Here is a 23,909-nt window from a genome sequence, read left to right on the forward strand (position 1 = left end):
AGCACAGAAGAAATAGGAACAGGGTGATATGTGGAATAAAAATAATTCAAAAATATTCTTCAAGTGGAGGTTCTTTAGAAATACTGTTGATTCATAATGTAGCAATGTTGCTTTTTGTTGTTAATGTTCAAGGACTTAGTTTATCTTCTTCAAAAAGTAATAGCAGGCTTATTTGATGCCTACTAGAAAAATATTTTAGGTGCTTTACCTAAGATGTGCCATTTAATCTCTACAAAAAAACACAATGATAAATATTACTGTCTCTGTTATAGAAGAAAAAACAGAGGCTTAGAAAGGTTAAAGTAACTTGCTCAGGGTCACACAACATGGAAGATAAGGAGCCAGATATCCAGCATAGGTCTTTCGGCTGCAGCCTTGCTACTTGACCACACTGTTTGATACTTTAATGATAGAGTACTTACCCCTTAAGAAAGGGAGACACAGAATTAAGGAGGTCTTTTCTTACTCTATTAAATGATAGGCCAATCTGAAAGTCTTGTCAGCCTGCAATATTTGGTTTTAGCAAACTTGACAGGTTTCATATTTTTACTGTTACCTCATAAAAAATGTACACAGCTAGTTATAAGAAACTGATTTCATCAATCTGGAATTTTCTCATTGTTAGAATCTTTAATCAGTTTATTTAGGAAAAGGAAATGATTGTTGTGGGAAGAGAATGTCAGTATTTACTCTTTTGTTTATCTGACCAAGCTTTCTGAGAAATTTTAAATTGGTGTACAAAACTTTTAGTAGTTAGTAAGATGGTTTGCGAATTGTGCAATTTGGCTTTAAGAGCAAAGGAGAACTTAGAGACTATGGGTTCTAGATGCTGTGTCTACCTATCGCAGTTTCTCTGAACTTTGTGATTGAACTGGATTCATGTTGGAGTTACATTAGACAAAAACCAAAGTCATTGGGCACAAGCAGAATAAATCCAAATCAAAAGTATAATCATGAGTTTGTTAAATAATGCTTTATATATTTATTTTAAATGTACTTAATCTAATATTAAGGATTTTTTTTTTCTTGAATCCGTATAATTTGAAAGGTCTAAGGGGAAAAACTTGTTTTGAGCCACTTTATGATGTGAATTCACTTCACAGGAAATAACATGCTTGTTTTTAATGTACTTTAAAGGGTTTGGACCAAATTTTAGAAGGCATATACATAGTGTTATAAAATGTTTTAAATAGTGTTACTTTTTATATTCTTAATTATCAAAGCAAAATCATTTAACTTTGAAAAGCTCTTATACTTGTTTTCAGCTTTAGTTATTTATGTTGCATGTATATTTTTCCATATAGGTTTTAGAGATTTTAGGTAAGAAGTTTCCTGTTACTGAGAACTCAAAGGGCTACAAGTTGCTGCCACCTTATCTTAGAGTTATTCAAGGGGATGGAGTAGATATCAATACCTTACAAGAGGTATGTGTTTTGTATTAAGTTTCAATAAGGCAATTCTTATAATTAAGCTTGTTTATTTTGTTGGATAAAGAGCACAATATAAATACAATTTTAAGTCTTTGTGTTTATGTTGGTATAAATCTCTGTGCATTGCTTAAAGTTTAGAAATAATAGTTTAAAATACAGAAGTGCCAGCCAAGCCATACTTACTCTTCCAGTTGTCATTGGCCACCCTGAATGATGAATCTAAAGAAGTATCACTGTGAAACAAGAAAATGTCAGTCAAGAAATATTCCTTGGAATATAAAACCAAACCTTGACTCTGCTGGCATAGGTGTGAGTTTTCATAGACCGGAGCTTCACAAATCTGTAAAACTCATACTAATGGGTGCTTTTTCAGAAATTATAGAATAGCTGTCACCTCTTCGAAATTAAGTATTGACTGTCATCACTATTAGTTTTAGCCAAATAGTGTAAGTGTTATGCAGGCATACCTCATTTTATTGTGCTTTGCAAACGTTGCATTTTTTACGAATTGAAGGTTGTGGCAACTCTGTGTTGAGCAAGTCTGTAGGAGCTATTTTTCCAACGTGTTCACTTCGTGTCTGTGTGACACTTACTGGTAAATTCTCACAATATTTCAGACTTTGTCATTATATCTGTTATGGTGATCTGTGATTAGTGATCTTTGATGTTACTACTGTAATTGTTCTAGGGCACCACAGCACACCCAGAAAAGACAGTGAACTTAATTGATAAATACGGTGTGTGTTGTGACTCCTTCACCAGTTACCATCCCTGTCTCTCTCTGCTCACTTCAAGTCTGCCTATGCCCTGAGACACAACAGTATTTACATTAGGTCAATTAATAACCCCACAATGGCCTCTGAGTGTTCAAGTGAATGGAAAAGTTACATCCCTCTCATTTTAAATCAAAACCTAGAAATGACTAAGTTTAGTGAGGAAGGCATGTTGAAAGCTAGAATAGGCCTCTTAAGGCAAATGGTAAGCCAAGTTTTGTATGCAAAGGAAAAGTTCTTGAAGAAAAATGGAAGTGCTACTCCACTAAACATATGAATAAGAAAGTGAAACAGCTTTATTGCTGACAGGGAGAAAGTTTGAGTGGTCTGAATAGAAGATCAAACCAGCCACAACATTTCTTTAGGTCAAAGCCTAATGCAGAGCAAGGCCCTTGTTTCAATTCTGTGAAGGCTAAGAGAGGTGATGAAGCTGCAGAAGAAAATTGGAAGCTAGCAGAGGTTGGTTCCTGTGATTTAGGGAAAGAAGCCATCTCTGTAACATGAGTGCAGAATGAAGCAGCAAGTGCTGATGTAGAAGCTGCTGCAAGTTACCCAGAAGATCTAGCTAAAATCATTGATGCAGGTGGCTACACTAAACAACAGATTGTCAATGTAGAGGAAACAGCCTTCCATTGGAAGAAGGTGCCATCTAGGACTTTCAAAGCAGGCGTTGACTCTTCCTCTCTAGTTATGAAAGGACACGCTAACTCTTATTAGTGGATAATGCAGCTGGTCACTTTAAGTGGAAGACAGTACTCATTTATCATTCTGAAAATCCTAGGACCCTTAGAATTTGCTGATTCTACCCTGCCTGTGCTTTATAAATGGAACAACAAAGCCTGGATGACAGCATGTCTGTTTACATCATAGTGTACTGAATATTTTAAGCCCACTGTTTGGACCCACTGCTCAGGAAAAAAAAAAAAAAAAAAAAAAGATTGCTTTCAAAATATTATTGCAGATGGCATCTAAGATCTGATGGAGATGTACAAAGAGGTTAATGTTGTTTTTCATGCCTGCTAACACAACATCCATTCGACAGCCTATCCGTCAAAGAGTAATTTCAAATGTTATTATTTAGGACATATATTCTTGGCCGGGTGTGGTGGCTCACGCCTGTAATCCCAACACTTTGGGAGGCCGAGGTGGGCAGATCAGGAGGTCTGGAGATCAAAACCATTCCTGACCAACACAGTGAAACCCCGTCTCTACTAAAAATACAAAAATTAGCCAGGCGGGGCGATGCGTGCCTGTAATTCCAGCTACTCAGGAGGCTGAGGCAAGAGAATTGCCTGAACCTGGGAGGCGAAGGCTGCAGTGTACCAAGATCATGCCACTGCACTCCAGCCTGGGCAACAGAGCGAAACTCCATCTCAGAAAAAAAAGAAAAAAGAAGAAATATATTCTTAAGTGTATAGCTGAAAAGCACCATTCTAGATGCCATTTAAGAACATTATGCTTCATGGGAGGATGTTAAAATGTCAGCATTAACAGGAATTTGGAAGAAATTGATTCTAACCCTCACGGATAACTGAGTCTTGATTTGACTTCAAGACTTCAGTGGAGGAAGTAACTACAAATGTGGTAGAAATAGCTAGATAACTAGAATTAGAAGTGGACCCTGAAGGTATGACTGAATTGCTGCAGTCTTATGATTACATTTGAACAGATAAGGATTTGCTTCATATGGATGGAGAAAGAAAGTGATTTCTTGAGGTGAAATCTACTTCTAGCAGAGATGCTATAACATCGTTGAAATGACAACAAAGGACTTTGAATATCAATAAAATTGGTTGATAAAACCAAAGCAAGATTTGAGAGGATGCACTCCAATTTTGAAAGAAGTTCTTGTGTGGGTGAATGCTATTATACCAAACAGCATTGCATGCTACAGATAAATCTTTTGTAATCGGAAGAGTCAATTGATGCAACAGACTTCATTGTTGTCATTTTAAGACATTGCCACAGCCACTCCAACCTTCAGCAACCCTAATCAGTCAGCAGCCATCAACAGTGCAAGGGCCTCCACCAACAAAATGATGACTCAGGCTCAAGTGACCATTAGCATTATTTAGCAATAAAGTATTTTTAAGACATAATGCTATTGCACACTTAATAGACTACAATGTAGTGTAAACATAACTTTTATATGCAGGAGGAAACCAAAACATTCCCCTGACTTGCCTTATTGCAGTGGTCTGGAAGCAAGCCCACAGTATTTTCAAAGTATGTCTGTATTGTCTTAAAATTTTTGCCTCTTGTTTACTAAATAAGGTTCTTAAGAGCCATAATTTCATCATAACATCTAAAATACTCTGTAGAATATCACTAACATAATATAGGCCGTCTACATTCAGAAACCACTGACATTTTGATGTATACCAATCTCAGATGGTATCTACAGCTATGAAACACAGGTTTTTTTCTGTTTGAAAGAGTTTGGTGGTGGTAGAGTAAGGTCAGTACCTAATTATAGTTTTCCAAAGATTGATTTGGGAGTGAGAAGTACTATGTTTTGTAGAGATGGGGGTCTCGCTGTTTCCCAGGCTGGCCTCAAAATCTCCTTGACTCAAGCCCCCGAAAGTGCTGAGATTACAGGCGTGAGCCACCATTCCCAGCCTGTATGAGCATCTTTGTAGTTGAGAATCAGCCCAAAACTGTACATGAATAAAAACTACATAAACAAAAATTAAATATTGAGATAAATACTCTTTGGCATTAGTGAAACCTAAACAGAACAAATAGGGCATTGAATCGTTTTGTGTTAATGCAGATGTACTCAGGAAGGAAAAATGTTTTTTTTTTTTTTTTGAGAGGAGTCTCGCTCTGTCGCCCAGGCTGGAGTGCAGTGGCCGGATCTCAGCTCACTGCAAGCTCTGCCTCCCGGGTTTATGCCATTCTCCTGCCTCAGGTCGAGACGTAGTTCACTCTTGTTGCCCAAGCTGGAGTGCAATGGCACGATCTCGGCTCACTGCAACCTCTGCTTCTCGGGTGGCTAGGACTACAGGCGTGTGCCACCACGCCCATAATTTTTTGTATTTTTAGTAGAAAAGGGGTTTCACCATGTTAGCCAGGCTGGTCTCGAACTGCTGACCTCAGGTGATCTGCCCGTCTCAGTCTCCCAAAGTGCTGGGATTACAGGCATGAGCCACCGCACCTGGCCAGAAAAATGTCTTTAAAAGAAAAAAAAAAGCTGGGCCTATAGGTGTACCTAAAGGATAATACAGATGTTCCTCTCAAGTTAGCATGGGGTTGCATCTCAATAAACCCTTTTTTAGGTTGAAAATATTAAGTGGAAAATGCATTTATTATTCCTAACCTACCAGACCTCGTAGTTAAGCCTCGCTTACCCTACAGGTGCTCAGAACACTTACTAGCTTACAGTTGAGCAGTCATCTAACACAAAACCTGTTTTATAGTAAAGTGTTGAATATCTCAAGTAATTTATTGATGTTCCACTGAATGCAAATCACTTTTGCACCATTGTTAAGTTGAACCATTGTATGTTTGGGAACATCTGTACTTGTAATTTCTTTACACTGGTATGAAAAATATGTTCTTAGAAGCAGGAAAAAGAACTCAGTTTTGCTCTGTACATACACTAAATTAGATGCTGTAGTTTTGATAAAATGAAAAATCTGCTTTATTTGGAACAATTACTTTCTTCTTTGACTGTCAGCCTCACTCTTGGACTTTGCTACCCAGCCTGTCACCCCTGTGACATCCCATGAGGTTTACAGTGTAACCCTGCTCTAGGTTTTCACTTTGTACTGTGTACCAAAATGAAACTGCTTATTTAGGAAAATAAAAATCTCTCGTGTTGGACAAAATACAGAGTGTCTATCTTCTTTTTCTATTGTGTTTCAGTTATGGATTCAGTCTTCTTGGGTATCATTGAAACCTCTATTCGAGTGATTTATTAAAACGTTAACATAGTATCGCATTCTCAGAGTTGGCAAGAGGAAGCTTTCTTTCAAGTCTCACATGTATTAAATGTTTTTCTTCCCAGACTCAGAATTCACTTTAACTCCAAATTATCTAAATTTTAAAACTTTTGGTAAAGAAACTTAGCCTGAAATACAGTGATATGGTATTAGACGATACTTTTCTTTGTTATTTCCTCATTTTGTTTTTGCCTCTGAAGCATATCTAAAATAAGGTGACAGGTCAGAAACTATTTTCTCTATATTTTACCTTACCCTCCATCTACCTGTTTCCCTTTCTTCCCCTTTTCTGTTCTACTCTTTGCATTTCTTCTGTATTGAAATTCACTTTGTTCACAAATTTAAAGGAAAACCTAAATTCAGGGGCCTTGGGTACCTTTAGGTTCAGGTACAATAAAGACATGAGACTGGATTTGTATACATCCTAAAGGAATCACTTTTAAATAAGTTTTATATGTTTTCATCTTGATTCTTCTAGATTCATCTTGATTCAAATTAGATGGTTGGCATTTAAAAAGAAAGTTGCATCTCTAAATGTAGATTTGTTTAAAAAAATGAAGTTGTTTGGGATTTGTTGGGTTTTTTCCTTTGCAGTGTTGAAAAAAAAAAAAGTCAAATTGAGACTATTTGGTGAGAATGTGGTAACTGATACACATGAGGCTGTTAAGATTTTCTAATAACTTCTGAAAGTTTAGCTAAAACAGTGCCAGCCTTTCCAGTTACTTCCTGTTCGACTATTCTCATGAAATAAATGGTTACCAAACTTCACTTGCCACATTCTATCATCAAACTGATTGAATATGTTAAATAAGAAGGCAAGTGCTAGGTAAATAAACTCGACTTTGGTGAAAGAAATACAAATGACATTGGTAATAAACACATCTTTAAAGTTGTATGTCCCTTGAAAGAACTCTTTTAGAACTGTTCATACAGGTCTGTCTAGCTGGTTTATAACTAATCATTCTCCCAAAAATGATACAGTAATAAATCTTAACACCCAGAGCATCTGTCCATAATTTTGTTTCTGGCACTGGTACACCAGCCATAATAATATGGCTCTACCAGTATATCAACTGTTATATAGGAGAAGTATTTTATACTCTGCTGCCACCAATATCTTTTGATTCTTACGTGTTCCATTATATATGACGTGTAATCATATGGTGTATTGTGACTTATTTGTGATGATTACAGTCATTCCTAGAGTCTAGTAAATTGGCTCTCCCATTGCTTTTGTTGCTGACATCTGGACAATAACTTAAAGAGGTGAATGAGAGAAGTTGGCTCAAGTAGTCTTAGATATTTATAGCTATTTTTTTCTCACTTTCTCTCATTTCCTTCACTCCCTGAATCCTACCAGAACCACAGTGACAGCAATACAGATTCAGAAACTATGAATGAAATCCTCTTCTTCCACACATACCCGTTTTTTGGGGGTGGGGTGGGTCTTTAAAAACAAAATGCAGGCTATAATTATCTGTTTATTGACTGTGTTATAAAACAGCTCTTGGATGCTTCATCAGTATTGTCCTTTGAAAATAATCTCCATTCTTTTCCAAATTAAGGTTTTGTTTGGTTTTGTTTTGTTTTAATCTTCTAGATTGTAGAAGGCATGAAACAAAAAAAGTGGAGTATTGAAAATGTTTCCTTCGGTTCTGGTGGAGCTTTGCTACAGAAGTTAACAAGAGATCTCTTGAATTGTTCCTTCAAGTGTAGTTACGTTGTAACTAATGGCCTTGGGGTATGTCACCTTTTAATTACTTCTGTGTTATTAGTACCTTCCTTATATATCTAGGTAGAATGTGGTTATTGAGTGCAATTGTCAAAGATTGATGTGGCCCTGGACTGTTAATATGTTGTTGGGTATTGCTGACTTTAACTCAGAAACAAGAAGAAGGGAGATACTAGGTAATAACAGACCTAAGGAGACAGATTCGGAAAAAGGAAGACCAATAAGGAAAAACATTTATGAGAGATAATACAGGTCAGTCATTTCCCACTGCCTCCGTTTATACCTTTGGATCAAAAAGTAATATTTGGGAACATCAGCTTACCTAGCCATCATATATTAAAGACAAGGAAGTATATAATGACTGACCAAACTGTTCTAGGAAGGTAGAAGATGAGGTTTGGATTGTTATACCACAGTCATATTCTAGTAGCCATAGAACAGCTAGGCAACTGAACAACCACCCCCTCGCTTCTTTGTAACGTGTTGAGAGCTGGAGATTCTATAGAGCAAGGGACAGAAGCAGGAGGATGCTAAGAATTGAGAACATCTGAGTCGATTCCCTGCTTTACTCTTTCATCTTTCTTTGGAGAGTGCTGGGATTGACTCATTTATTGCTGCTTGTTCCATTGCCTCTTGTTTCTGTTGCTTTGCTGCCTACCTTTCTGATGCAGAAACACTCTGCTCTCCTCAGGTTCTCTAAGTCTTTTGCTTCTGACAATAACAAGGCAAAAGTAAAAAGTACCAAAAGAGGGATACATTATGAAATAGGAAAGCCTTTACCTTAGTAATATTCTTGTTCCCTCTCCAAAGATTGTGTGTGTGGTTTTGGCATAGTTGGTATAGTTGGGCTTTTCTTCAACAGCATGTACGTGCTTTGCTTACTGTCAGTTTAAAGGCAGCTTGTAATATAAAAAGAGATACCTTAAGGGTCGCGTGTTAGAATGCTCACAGACTACCTACAAATGGAGTATTAGGTGTTCTTCAGTGGCAAAAAGGATATCCAAGATGTCATACTTTTTCTTTTTCTTTTTTTTTTTTTTTGAGACGGAGTCTCACTCAGTCGCCCGGGCTGGAGTGCAGTGGCCCGATCTCAGCTCACTGCAAGCTCCGCCTCCCGGGTTTACGCCATTCTCCTGCCTCAGCCTCCCGAGTAGCTGGGACTACAGGCGCCCACCACCTCGCCCGGCTAGTTTTTTGTATTTTTTTAGTAGAGACGGGGTTTCATCATGTTAGCCAGGATGGTCTCGATGATCTGACCTCGTGATCCGCCCGTCTCGGCCTCCCAAAGTGCTGGGATTACAGGCTTGAGCCACCGCGCCCAGCCCATACTTTTTCTTTATTACAAATGACTGTCCTTCAAAACAGGTTAAAGTGTTAAATGTTTCTAAAAGCCAGATGTGGATTGGTTCAGTTACACCTATTAAGTTCTTAAAACTTAAATGTAAATTATGTATATGCTTTCTTGTAAGGGAGTGTTTAGATATTTCTGATGATTAGTCTTCTATTTCTCTAACTTTCTTAATTTGGATTTCAGATTAATGTCTTCAAGGACCCAGTTGCTGATCCCAACAAAAGGTCCAAAAAGGGCCGATTATCTTTACACAGGACGCCAGCAGGGAATTTTGTTACACTGGAGGAAGGAAAAGGAGACCTTGAGGAATATGGTCATGTATGTATCTATGCTGTTTTTTTTTCAACAGTAGTAGGTTGGCTCACCAATTAATAAGAAAGGAGGTTTTTATGTTATTGTTTTTGTGGAAGACAAAGTATTATATTTTATTATAAAATGTCCAATTGCTGACCTGACCTACCAAAATAAGATACAAAACAAGTTTCTACGTCATAAACATGGGGCCTGTGTATACACAGGGAGAAATATTTCATAAGTATAGTGATTGACAGCAAGTTTGTGTATATTTTATCCAAAAGCAAACTGTGTTATCTTAATACTAAATGTGAAAAAAAGGTGACTTGATTTGGATTACATAATAAATGGTGAAACCTTGATTTAACCAAGTTTTCTGATTCAAATGATCTAATGGTCTTTAGCATACAAAAGTACCTTTATATTTGTGAACTCGAGTTAAAAAAATTTTGGTTTTTAAGCCACTTGATCAAAAAAACTTTAGATAGAACTATTTATGAATATTCATATTATCAGAAAAAATACTAAACATGAATGTACTATTACTTCCTACTCGTACCTACTAAGATTTTGGCAGATTTAGTTTATCCCAGATGAGGTAAACTCACTTCAAACTAAAAGTAAAAATCTTAAGTGTGATTTTAAAAGACACTGATTTAAGAGTATGTGAATGATACTAGAATAAACTAGAAAATCAATTTATAATCATCTAGGCAATTTAAGAGTAGCAACTAGTATTCCCTTATATTTAAATTTATGAAAGAAAATGCTACAGCTAAAGCACTGTGGTTTGAAGCAACACGAGACAAAAATACTAGATAATGTCATATGCACCTCAATCTTCAGACTAGATGAAAATTGAGATTACTTCTGTGGACTTTTCAGAGAGAAACCAGAAGCAGATAAGCTTTACCAGACCCAAAGGGAATTTAATTTCTTCAATCTGTCTTTGCTACTCTGTATAGATGAAGTGGATTACCTTTATCATCAACTTTTGTAGTATAAACAGAAACTTTAACCCAGTCACTGTGTGTTAGTCAAGAACGCAATACCTGTTTTTCTTTGTTTCTGTTTTGGGATTGGTTTTGGGCTTTTTGTGGGTTTTTTAGACCAAATTTAGTGACTAGCAAATTTATTAAACTTCCAGTTGATAAGTTTAATCACTGTTGAGTTTGTTGGCCAGGAACAAGGCAAGGTTTACCGGGCTTTTTTCCTGCACCATCAGAGTGATTGTCAGTGACAGCCACAGTTCTTGGCACCCAGGCATCTTCCTTCAACTTGAAGGAAAAAAAGAAAAAAAGATTGGTCAGCTAGGTTTCTCGATTTTCCTTTAAGAAAACTGGTTTAAGAATGTAGTATTGAGGTCATTCCTTTTCATAAAAGTTAAATATTTCTACATACCAGGCAACTCAGTGATTGGCCATTTTAGATACTACCTTGGTCCACTAGCATTTTCTATGCATCAAATCATCTCACAATTTGAACACCATTGGCATCTCTTGTGTATTTGATTGGTTGGTCTAATTCATCAAACCAGGATTCAGGTATTTTGCTTCATAATGTAATCTAATCATGAAATTTCCATGTATGCAGGATCTTCTTCATACTGTCTTCAAGAATGGCAAGGTGACAAAAAGCTATTCATTTGATGAAGTAAGAAAAAATGCACAGCTGAATATTGAACTGGAAGCAGCACCTCATTAGGCTTTGTTTTATGACTGGGTGTTTTTGTGTGTGTGTGTGTATGTGCATGCACACACACATACACCTGTATGAAATACATAATGTTTATTGTACAGATGTGTAGGGTTTCTTTGTGTTTTACGATACATTACAGCCAAATTATTTGTTGGTTTATGGACATACTGCCCTTTTTTTTTTTCCAGTGTTTAGGTGATATCAAAATAGGAAATGCACTTAACCACGTAAAAGATCAGTGCTAAAGTAAGCTTTTTAGGGCCCTTTGCCAATAGGTAGTCACTCAATCTGGTATTGATCTTTTCACAAATAACAGAACTGAGAAACTTTTATATATAACTGATCACATAAAACAGATTTGCATAAAATTACCATGATTGCTTTATGTTTATATTTAACTTGTATTTTTGTACAAACAAGATTGTGTAAGATATATTTAAAGTTTCAGTGATTTAACAGTCTTTCCAACTTTTCATGATTTTTATGAGCACAGACTTTCAAGAAAATACTTGAAAATAAATTACATTGCCTTTTGTCCATTAATCAGCAAATAAAACATGGCCTTAACAAAGTTGTTTGTGTTATTGTACAATTTGAAAATTATGTCAGGACATACCCTGTAGAATTACTAACCTCACTGCCCCTTGTAGAATACTTATTAATCATTCTACATTAAAGAAAATAATGGTTCTTACTGGAATGTCTAGGCACTGTACAGTTATTATATATCTTGGTCGTTGTATTGTACCAGTGAAATGCCAAATTTGAAAGGCCTGTACTGCAATTTTATATGTCAGAGATTGCCTGTGGCTCTAATATGCACCTCAAGATTTTAAGGAGATAATGTTTTTAGAGAGAATTTCTGCTTCCACTATAGAATATATACATAAATGTAAAATACTGACAAAAGTGGAAGTAGTGTATTTTAAAGTAATTACACTTCTGAATTTATTTTTCATATTCTATAGTTGGTATGACTTAAATGAATTACTGGAGTGGGTAGTGAGTGTACTTATCTTAAATGTTTTGATTCTGTTATATTTTTTAATAAGTTTTTTAAAAATTAAATTGGATATTAAATTGTATGGACATCATTTGTTAATTTTAAACTGAATCCCCTCAATAAGTAATACTGAAGCACATTCTTAAATGAAGATAAATTATCTCCAGTGAAAAGCATGACCTGTTTCAATAGAAGAATCTTAAGTTGGCTAAATTCAAAGTGCTTGACATCAAAATGTTATAGAGTGATTAGCTACTAGATTCTGAATCAGACATCACATCTAGAGACCAGTTTCTTTCTAATGATTCTTTTATATATTTAACTCTGTTCTTCTGAGGCAGCGGTTGGCCAACTATGGCCCAAAGGCCAAATTCGGACTCCTTTTTATAAATGCGGATTGTCTATGGCTGCTTTCCCACTACTCCAGCCAAAGGTAAACAGATGCAGTAGAAGCCAAATGAGAATCATAAAGCCCAAAATGTTTATTTACCTGCCCTTTACACAAAATCACACAAAAAGTTTCCTGATCTCTGTTCTAAGAAAAGGAATGTGCCTTGCATTTAAAGGGAAATACTGGTTTCTAGGGAAGGGAGGAGGCTAAATAGTTGATAAGGAATTTTCCTCTTCTGTCCTCTTTTTCTCATTTAAGAATCTGATACTGGAAGACGGATTTAGAAAAGTTTTAACATGACATTAAATGTGAAATTTTAAAAATTGAAAAGCCATAAATCATGTTTTAAATAGTTACCTGAGAAAATGTTTTATCACTAGAATAACCTAATTAGAAGTGAGTTATCTGTCTTCATTAAATGTTTTTTGTAAGTGGTATTAGAAAGAATATGTTTTTCAGATGATTCTTTAAACATTTAGTGAGAACAATAAGCATTATTCACTTTTAGTAAGTCTTCTGTAATCTATGATAGAAAATAATTTTTAAATGATTTTTTAATGTATTTGAGTAATGATGAGTATTAAAAAGAACACACATTTCTTCACAAAATGTGCTAAGGGGCGTGTGAAGAATCAAAAGAAACCATTACCAGTAATAGTTTTGATAATCACCCATAATTTTGTATTTAAACCATTTAAACATTGAAATTATACTACAGACAGTATTCTCTGTGTTCTGTGAATTTCAGCAGCTTCAGAATAGAGTTTAACTTTGAAACTTGCAGTGAAAAAAGCTATCCATTTGTTCACAACCATAAATCAGGAGATGGAGATTAATTCTATTGGCTCTTAGTCACTTGGAACTGATTAATTCTGACTTTCTGTCACTAAGCACTTGGTTTTTGGCCATCTCCATTCTGAGCACCAAACGGTTAACATGAATGTCAAGTAGAACTCTGCTCTGTGTCACCCTTAAATCAGCCTAACTCTTCCAGACAAAAGCAAATGGCATTTACAGATTTAAGTCATTAGATTTTCAACTGGCATTAATTAATCCCCCTTGATTCATTATATCAAGTATTTATATTTTAAATAGGAGGTAGGATTTCTGTGTTAAGACTCTTATTTGTACCCTATAATTAAAGTAAAATGGTTTTTATGAGTATCCCTTATTTTCCCTTCTTAAATTGTTATCAAACAATTTTTATAATGAAATCTATCTTGGAAAATTAGAAAGAAAAATGGCAGGGTATTTATTGTTCTGTTTGCCATAATTTAGAACTCACACTTAAGTATTTGTAGTTTTACATTCCTTTTTAACCCATTCAGTGGAGAATGTCAGCTTTTCTCCCAAGTTGTATGTTAAGTCTATTCTAATATGTACTCAACATCAAGTTATAAACATGTAATAAACATGGAAATAAAGTTTAGCTCTATTAGTGAAGTGTTAAATTTGTGTGCTTCAAGTAATGCCATTTTTAGGCCTACTTGTTTTAAGTATTCCTCCAGTTCAAAGAATTAGAAGATGAGAGAAGGGCAAGTGTCAAAGCTGACTCCTCTTTTCTGCTTTGTGCAACTGTGTAGATGACAGTGCCTCTTACTAAGGAAGAACACTGGTGGGACACCAGATTTGAGAGAAAAGAGCATGATTCCTGTGGTAAGGCTTGAGATGCCTTTGACACATCTAAATGCAGGTATTAAGTAGGCAACTGATGATACAGGTTTGTGGATAGAAGGGCCTCAAGGTATGACTGATGTATACCTTGGAAGGTATACATCTTTGGAAGCACAAGGTCATTGAAAGCACACAGTAAAGGATACTTTTGTAGGGAGAGTATAGAGCAGGAGTTGGCAAACCCCAGGCCATGGGCCAAATCCAGCCCACCATCTGTTTTTGTAAATAATTTTATTGGAACATAGCCACACCCATTTATTTAGTTATTGCCTTTGGCTATTTTCATGCCACAGTGGCAACACTGATTAGTTGCAACAGAGAAATTATGGCTGCAAAAACTAAAATAATTTACTGTGAGGCCCTTCACAGGAAAAGTGCTGATCTCTGCTATAGAGTATAAAGAGAATCTAGGGCTAACCCGTGAGTAACTCTTGAAGGTTAAGTGGCAGAACATGAGCAGACCAAATGATAAGCATAGCTAAAGAGATGAAAGTTCCAACCAGGAGTAAAGTCTCAAAAGCCAGAGGAAACATTTTTCAGCCCAGGTGTTGAACGCTGCTGAGAGATCAAATAGGGTGAAGAATTTAAAACAGCTACTGGATTTAGCCACCTGGAAATAATTGATGCCTTAGACACATTCCTTTCCAGATAGCAGAAGAGGCTCATTTCTGAAAGAAGCTTCCTTATATACCTCTTTGAATGTGGGGTGTGAAAAGGGAGGAGAGAATGAGGCAATAGTATCTTTGTCCTTCTAGCTGTAGCCTTACCTCTGAAAAAGGTCCAGGAAAGAGGAAGGAGTTAGAAAATAAAAGCAAAAAGAGATCAGTGATGATTTGGTGTTCCAGAGAAGGTGGAGAAAGGTAAGATCCAAAGCACTTGGTAGGGTATTGGCCTTAAATGATAGGGGTCCTTCTATTCTAGAAGAAAGGAGACGATGGGAGCAGGTGTGTACTTGGGTGTTCTGTGAAGTCAGAGGCCAGATCCCACTTGTACATGGTTTATTACTCATTCATTTATGTTCACCCCAGGGAAGCGCCATTCTTCATGGTTAGCAACAGAATTCAGTTAGAAACACAGTTATCCTGACCTGCTTTATTTATTAATTCTGTAATTGGATACTGAGCTGTTATTTCTTTGACATGAATTAGGGAATGCATGTTGTAATTTTTATAGAGATGGATTAACAATCTCGCTTACAGACTCTCTTGAATTGGCTACATATTTAATTCTGATTAGGTCTTCCTGACTCGCCAGAGGAGTTCTACCAGATTTCTGAGCTTCTCACTTTCTATCCCTTCCTCTTCAGCTAACAAACATGTTCCTTTTCCTCACACCCTTTTTAAAGAACTCCCTTGATGACACCAGCTGTAGCCTCCCTTCTCCCATTTACATCAGACTTCTCTCCATGTACTGCCTCAACTCCCATTCAGTCATCTTCCATCTGGTTCTCACCCCTTATTGGGCAAAGCAGTGACCTTCTAATTGCCAAATGAATAAATTTAGTTATTATATTACCTGAGGGCTCTCCTGCATTTGCCACTACTACTAATTCATTTCTTTACTACTTTCTTCTATGACGTTTTTGTGTCTTCTAATCCCTATGGACTGTCCCTTCTCTCTTGGTCTCTTCTTCACACACTTTTAAATGTTGGCACATCCCATGTATCTCCATGTTCATCTTGGCTGATGTCAGCCATTCACATGGTATCAGCTATGAGCTATCTACTACAGCCTCCATGCATTTATGTCTCCAGTCTAGACTTCTAAATCATTCTACCTGTCAGTGATAATGTTTCTACTCAGATGGAACAAATCCAAGCTTACCATATTCCCCCAGAACTTACCGTATTTATTTTGATTCTCTCATTTGGCAGCTCAGCCAGCCCCCAACATGAAACTTCCCTCTCCATTACCCTATACATTTAATCGGCCACATATCCTATTGATTTACCTACTAAGTAACGTATAATCTGTGTCCTCGCCAACTCATATTTCAGGCTCTCAAATTTCTTCCTGAAGTACAGGCTGAGCATCCCAGATCCAAAATCTGAAAAACTCCAAAACATGCAATTAAGTTTTGAATGCCTACATGACACTCAAAGGAAATGTCCTTTGAAGCATTTTGGAGTTCAGATTTTCAAATTAGAGATGCTCGACCAGTAAGTAAATGCAAATATTCCAAAATCTGAAATCTAAAACACTTCTGGTCCCAAGCATTTCAGAAAGTAATTTCTGTATTACTTCAACTTGTAATACAGAAATTATCTAATTAGTTTTCTTAACTCCAGTCCAGCCTCCCTCCACTCTGCTACCAGAGTATTCTAATAAAATCAGTGTCAGTGCCCTGCTGAAAGCACCTCAGTGTTCCTTTAGCCTGCAGGATGCTGCTCAGAATCCAGCCTGACCCGTCCCAATCTGGCCTGTGCTGCGTGTATAGCCTCATGTCCACTCATTTCCTGTCCAGCATCACTGATTTGCTGTACCTTAGACTCACACATGCACACATTGTCTACACCATTTTCTGTATTTCTCTGCCTTTGGGTATTCTAACTCCTCGGCCAGGAATGCCTTCCCTGTAGGTGGTACTTATTTTAGGTGACAATGCCATAAGGTGGACGCAGTTTAGGTGATTACACCTCCAAGAGGCCTTCAACAACTCACCTGCCATCCCCACCTCACATGCCCTTCCTCTGGCCTCTGTAGGTGTTGAATGTATCTCTAGCATTTACAATCCAAAGGTCTGTGTCCTATATGAGACATTCATCTATATTTCCTTCATCAGCACATAGTAAGACATTGAAATGTCTGCTGAGTAAATGAATGTCATTAAAATAAACACTTTTAAGATGTTTTGATAACTTCTCTGTAATACAAGTACCCTGAACATATTAGTGTTTTTAGAAAGTGAAACTTTAACATTTTTAAAGTACTTTAAAAAAGGTGGATAATTTTTTTAAAGGATACTCACATATTACTGTCTTTTTTAATTCTTAAATTCATGAAGTACAGGTGTTTCATCAAAACACAGATTAGAAAGCTATGGTATAGAGAAAGTATTTGCCTGAGGTTACCCTGTATGTAGTTCAGTAGTTCCTAATTTTTCTTGGGTCTTAGGCTTCTGAGAATTTGATGAGAGCTGTGGACTCTCCTCTCAGAAAAATTCTCACTTGTGAATAAACAACAAATTTGCCTAAAATTTGAGGAGGTTCATTTCACAGGCACCTAATTGAGAACTCTTAAGTTAATGACAGAGCAGAGAGTAGATGTCAGGGCTGTTTCTAGCAAGTGTTCCTCTCTGTTTGAACTTCTAGTAGTATTCTTAGTAATTTTAAGGTTTTAATTTAAATTGTTTTTGGAACAAGTCAACATAAATATAATTTTAATTTCACTCTCAAAGATTCTACAGACTTCACTGATGCAGATTTCAAAATTAGTGGTTATTTTAAATGCCTTTTTTTGTAGGTGGAGAAACAAGCTTAGGAAGTGAAATTAAGAAATCTGGCCATATGATGAAAGAAGATTAAGAATAAACCCAGGAATCTTCTGTACAAACCAGCAACACCAAGCTTTTGACAAAAACTTTCTCTGTATTTTTATAACTAGAAGGTTCTCTTTCTTATAACTAGAAAATTCTGTTTCCAGAAATATAAACAGGCTAGGTCAAATCCAAGTGAAAATGGGACCCCAAGAGGTAACCAGGCATTGACGATGCTTTTGCCCTAGAGTATTTACCAAACCCGGGGACTGTGAGCTTCACTTTTTAGGGCCTGAAAGGACATGATGAACAGAAATCAAAAGACTCTCCTGCCATAAAGCAGGTCCCCCAAAAGGCTCCACTTCAGGATGAGGATGAACCAGTGGTACTCTATCCTCACACCTCTGAGGAACTGCAAGAAAAGTTGCTTTAGCTTGAGCAAATCAAGAAAAATCTAAGAAATTGACATTGCAAGCTGGCCCTTGCAGTTCTAATTTATCTCCCCTACATATTACAGAAACCTTAAACTATAAACTTAGATTAAACTGGACTGGCAGAGTCCAGAGTTCCCTAAATGCCCAACAGAAGTAAATGCAAATTCTCCCCGAAGGGATACTTTCATCCTACACCTCAAAGAATTCCCAAAATAATTTCCTACGGAAAATGAACAGCTCACAGAATAATCACATAGGCAACAAGACACCATGAATGAGAGCAGCAGAAAAGTGATTCACAAAGGGTTCAGATACTGAAATTATGAAACATAAAATCGTTGTGCTTATTTTTTTTTTAAATGAGGCCAGCTGCCGTTGCCTACGTCTGTAATCCCAGCACTCTGGGGGGTCGAGGCAGGAGGATCACTTGAGGTCAGGAGTTTGAGGCCAACATGGTGAGACCCTGTCTGTACTAAAAATACAAAAATTAGCCAGATGTGGTGGCGCACACCTGTAATTCCAGCTACTGGAGAGACTGAGGCAGGAGAATCACTTGAACTGGGGAGGCAGAGGTTGCAGTGAGCTGAGATTGCGCCACTGCACTCCAGCCTGGGCAACAGAGTGAGACTCTGCTTAAAAAAAAAAAAAAGAAAAAAAGAAAAATGAAGCGTACACTTAAATATCTATCTGCAGCTAATAGGAAAATGTTTAAAAGGCCTTACAAATTTGCTACAGGGATTAATAGAATTTGTGAAAACAATAAAAAAAAAAAAAAAGTTCCGTAATTGAAATTAACCAGATTAGACAGCTATAAAGGGCACCAATGACTTTGAAGGCAGATCAGAAGAAATTCAGAATGCAACACAAAGCAAATGGAATGAAAGTTAAGCAACATAAAACAGAAGGCCTCACATATGTCTTATCAGAGCAATGGAAGAAGAGAAAAGAGAAAGTGGAGTAGAGGCTATATTTTAAGAGAGAAGTGTTCAGGATTTACCTGAACTGATGAGAAGCAACAATCTAAAGATTAAAGCTCAGTGAATCCCAAGCAAGATAATTTAAATCCAGACACATTATGGTGAAACTGCAAATCACAAGTAACAAAGTATCCTAAAAGCAGCCAGAGGAAAAAAAAAAAAAAGACTATAATCTGAGGAAGGAGACTGACCAACTCTCAGCAGCAACACTGGGAACCAGAAGACAGTGCAATGTCCTGAAAGGAAATAACTGCCAAGAGAGAATGCTGTTCCCCTAAAACTCAGAAAGAAGGTGAAATAAAGGCACTTTCAGACCGCCACAACCTGAAAGTTCGACACTAGCATGCTGTCACTAAAGGGAATTCTAAAGGATGAAGGAATAAAGAGCCATCAAGGTAGTAAGTATGTATGAGCAAACTAAAACATTGTAAACCAATGTCTTATGGATTCAAATTAAACAATATTCAAAATATACAAGGACAGCATATATTAGGAGAAGGGTAAATTGAATTAAAAGTGTTCTGAGACATTTCAATTGTCAAGAGGAAGTTAAAGTGATTAATTTTACTCTATTGCACTAGTAGAGGTAGAAATGAAGTATGTTACTTTCAAACAGGAAAAGGTGGTGGAATGGTTAAAACATTTCAAAAAAAATGACAGGCAAAAAAACAACAGGTGGGACAAATATCAAAAATATATAATAATACATCAATTCTGTATATCTAATGTGAATGATCCATATATCCCCACACACACACATTAAATCAGTTGAGGCCAGGCGCAGTGGCTCACACCTGTAACCCCAGCACTTTTGGTGGCTGAGGTGGGTGGAACACCTGAGGTTGGGAGTTTGAGACCAGCCTGACCAACATGGAGAAACCCCATTTCTACGAAAAATACAAAATTAGCCAGGCCTGGTGGCGTATGCCTGTAATCCCAGCTATTCGGGAGGCTGAGGCAAGAAAATTGCTTGAACCCAGGAGGCAGAGGTTGCAGTGAGCTGAGATCATGCCATTGCAGTCCAGCCTGGGTGTCAAGAGCAAAACTCCATCTCAAAAAAAAAAAAAAAAAAAAAGTCAGTTAAAAGAAATTTTAAAATCTATTTGCTACTTACAAGAGACACATCTAAAACAAGATGCAAAAAGATTGGAAATATTTTTAAATGAGCAATTTACTGGAAATAATTGCTGCCATTTTCCTTTCAGTCAGATGACTTGTTTGCTCAGGGTTTCTGACCGGGGCTGGCTGAAACAATGCATTGTATCACTGGGCTCCAGAACAGTGTGCCAACAACGTGCGGCACTCTAAAAAGACAGAGCATTCCAGCACGATGCTGTGGCTTTATTTACCAAGCTTTTGGGATAATACGTGCCTCGGGCAAAGAGTTGTCTGTCTGCCCTCAGATCACAATGCTGCACAGGATGCCACATTTAGAACTGTCAGAGGACTGTTCAGTGCAGGGAAAGATGCATTCTGAGAAATAGTACCTGCTGTGGAGTGTTCCAGTTTTTATATTTTTCACACCCATTCTCTGTATCTTTTATCAGGGTTTGGGTGCTTTATCTTTTGAGTAGGTAGAGGAGGGAGGGGGAGGATCAGAATTAGCTGTGGGGCTTTTCTCAACAACATACACGTACTCCTGAAAATCTGATAGATGCCAGAATATATGACCATGGAAAGGGCCTGTGTAGTTCAGATAAACCACCAGAGATTTTTTAAACACATATCATCTCCAGTAGAGAACCGCTGCTCTATATAAACCACTATCCAAATATGGATGCAAGACTTCATCCCTAAGTGCCTTCTAAACCATATGACCTCCATTCTAAACTTCGTTAGTAGTGTTCTCCCTTCTGCTTAGCAAGGCGCAACGGATGGCCAAGAATGGTTCTGTGAGGTTTATACAACTTGTCATCGCCCTAGCCTGCCTGGGGAAAGAAAGGTCTCTGTATTTTTCCTACAGGAGCAAAAAGGAGAATGATTTAGCTCTGGAAAAAGGAGACAGTTGCATATCATTTTCAGGCTCTGCAAATTGATTAACCTGTCCAAATACTTCATAATGTGCACGTATTTTATTATCAAGAAATGACAACAAGCATTTTCTATAAACAAAATCACAAATGCTGGTCTTGTAAGTCAGAGAGTGGGGTGTCCAGGACTCCTGGGAATCAGGGGGTTTTCTCAGTCCTGAAGTGGACAAAGAGAGCTTTCTGCTATTAAGGAATACTGGCCCATTGAAAAAACAGGGCCACAGAACCAAAAAGCAATTGAATTTAGCATTTTGTGTGTGAATATGTGTATGTATATGTATGATTGTGTATGTATGGGTGTATTCCTAAGTATGTATGTAGAAGAGAGAAATACCTCATTCTTTCTCAACTAGTTTTTAAACTAGGAGCAGAGAATAAAACAATGATATACAGCACAAATAGTTTAAAAGCATATTGCAGTCCCATATTATGCCCAGGGACACTTAAAATCTTTTTTTTCACTCTGTCACCCAGACTGGAGTGCAGTGGTGCCATCTCGGCTCACTGCAGCCTCCACCTCCCGGGTTTCAGTGATTCTCCTGCCTCTCAGTCTCCTGAGTAGCTGGGATTACAGGCACGTGCCACCACACCTGGCTAATTTTTGTGTTTTTAGTAGAGATGGTGTTTCACCATGTTGGCCAGGCTGTTCTCAAACTCCTGACCTCAAGTGATCGGCTCGCCTTGGTCTCCCAATATGCTAGATAGATTAGAAGGGAAAGAAGTTAATTTATGTGCACCAACCCTGTGCTAGGCGGGCATGCGAGGTCTTTATATGAATGGCCTCCCTTAATCCCCTTAACAACCACCTATGGGAAGCATCATCCCCACTCTACAGATGAAAAAATGGATGAGTACAGATGTAAAAGAGCATGCCTAAAGCCACACAGCTAGTAAGGAACAAAGTAGATTTCCAGCAGGGCTGTTCAACTCCATAGAGCCCACCACTCTCATCTTCCTGACTGTTGTACCACCTATGTAGGAAAGAGTGCTTTCCTCTTTACTCTCCTGTGTCTGTCCACATTCAGCATTTCACTCCAGATCTGGTTTTCTAGTCACTTCCTCCAGGAAGGTCCCTCCAAGCCATGCTTGTCAACCTCTAGACTTGCACGTAGCACTGTATTTTCTCCACGAGGTTTTGCAGTGCTTGGTCATTGTGTGTGCAGCTTGTGCACAGTATCAAGTGCACATGAATATGTGTGTGAATGTATATTCTATTGCTCTTCTGCTGCCAAAATCACACACCGGCTTTCAGTAAATAGGCACCTGCAGTTCTTGGGGCTATACATCAGGTTCCACGATTCCCTTTTCCGGTGCCTCATCTGACCCAGCCACTAAAGAATGACTAGCTAGAGCATGTTCAACTATTTTTAGTTCCCTCAGTCACTGACCTAGACTGTTGGCTGAGGAGGCAGAAGGAACTGGGAAGGAAGACATGTATCAGCCTCATCCAAACCGCTTCTCAGGCAGCTGACTGCCAGGAGCTTTGGGGCAAGGGCTGAAAATTAGAAATCATGTAGGCAGAGCTTTCCAGATGGGGAAATCAAGAGCAAACGGCTACCCCAACCAGCAGTGGAGCTTGCCACCTTGCTTGCCTCAGCTTGCCACCTTGCTCATCAAAGAAGAGAGCAGAGAACATAAAGAAGGAGGTAGGGGACACCTGGACAAGTCTGCAGCCAACTCTTAAGAGCAAAACCACTTATAAGGCACAAAAAGAACCAGAGACTGCCTCCCGTCCTTGACCTTCCTATTTGAACTTTGCTCAAAGGTTTTCTGGTGTACGTACATAGTACCACGGGAAACTGGGAGGAAATTACTTAGGCCATGCACTAGAAGTATTCAATACTCACAGCCTGGGAAAGGAGGCAGCCTAATAGACATAAGACAAATTCCTTTAGCTGGAAAGTGTTGGAAGACTCTAAGTCATAACTGCCCAGGTGCCAATTCAGCATTTATCCTGACCCAATCTAACTTTTAAAGATTTTCTTGTATTGATTGACTTAAAGATGTATAGAAAAATTATAGTTATGTAGAGATAAATGGAATATATATGGATATGTGGAATATCTAGAGAGATGTATGAAGAGATTACTTAACAGTTTCCCTCTGAGACTCACAGCAGAAAAAACTATCAGTTCCTCTGTAGGAATTCACACCTTTGCTTGAAGCAACTCTAGCCAAAAAGAACAAATCATGAGTTTTCAAACAATATTTTGTTTCAATTTAAGAAGACTAAAAGGAACTAGTTTCTCTGGCTTTCTCTGTTTTTCAGAGTAATGTTGTTGCAGGTAGTTAGTCAGTCATGAGTGGGGCAGGAGAGGGCCCTTCCCTACCCACTAGGAATGATGGGTGATGGTTCGGAAGTTATCACATTGCCTCTCTAAAAGTAATAAATTGGCAGCCAGACCAAGGAGAGGCCATTTCCTGATGGTCCACACCTGTTGCACTAAGATGTTAATTGAATGCAGATGCCAGGGAGACACAACTTCTCTTAATGCCTTAAGAGACAAAATGGCAGAGTATGACCTTCTGGGTACACTCCATCTGAAAAGGGAAGAAAGTCTCAGATGGACGTGACTACAACTTCCTAAACACACTGCGCATGCTCACCTCCCAAGGGTAAGGAGGGCACTGCACATGCGGGAAGCCCACCCTAAGGGAAGAATCATGGGGAAAGGGGCCAGCCTATAAAGTCCTAGGATCAAG

General features: G+C 37.8%; 1 protein-coding gene across 1 annotated transcript in view; it reads left to right on the forward strand.

Moving 5' to 3' along the window:
* NAMPT (nicotinamide phosphoribosyltransferase) overlaps window positions 1-14,054 on the forward strand; it is a 38,017-nt gene extending 23,963 nt beyond the window's left edge. The window contains exons 8-11 of the mRNA XM_033194871.1: window positions 1,305-1,424; window positions 7,748-7,888; window positions 9,414-9,548; window positions 11,118-14,054. Of these exons, the coding sequence (XP_033050762.1) occupies window positions 1,305-1,424; window positions 7,748-7,888; window positions 9,414-9,548; window positions 11,118-11,228 (507 nt within the window). The 3' untranslated portion in view covers window positions 11,229-14,054. The remainder of the gene's footprint in view (window positions 1-1,304; window positions 1,425-7,747; window positions 7,889-9,413; window positions 9,549-11,117) is intronic.
* Window positions 14,055-23,909: the final 9,855 nt, after the last annotated feature.

This window comes from Trachypithecus francoisi, unplaced genomic scaffold (genome assembly GCF_009764315.1).
Source record: "Trachypithecus francoisi isolate TF-2019V2 unplaced genomic scaffold, Tfra_2.0 Lachesis_group4, whole genome shotgun sequence".
Classification (NCBI taxonomy): Eukaryota; Metazoa; Chordata; class Mammalia; order Primates; family Cercopithecidae; genus Trachypithecus; species Trachypithecus francoisi.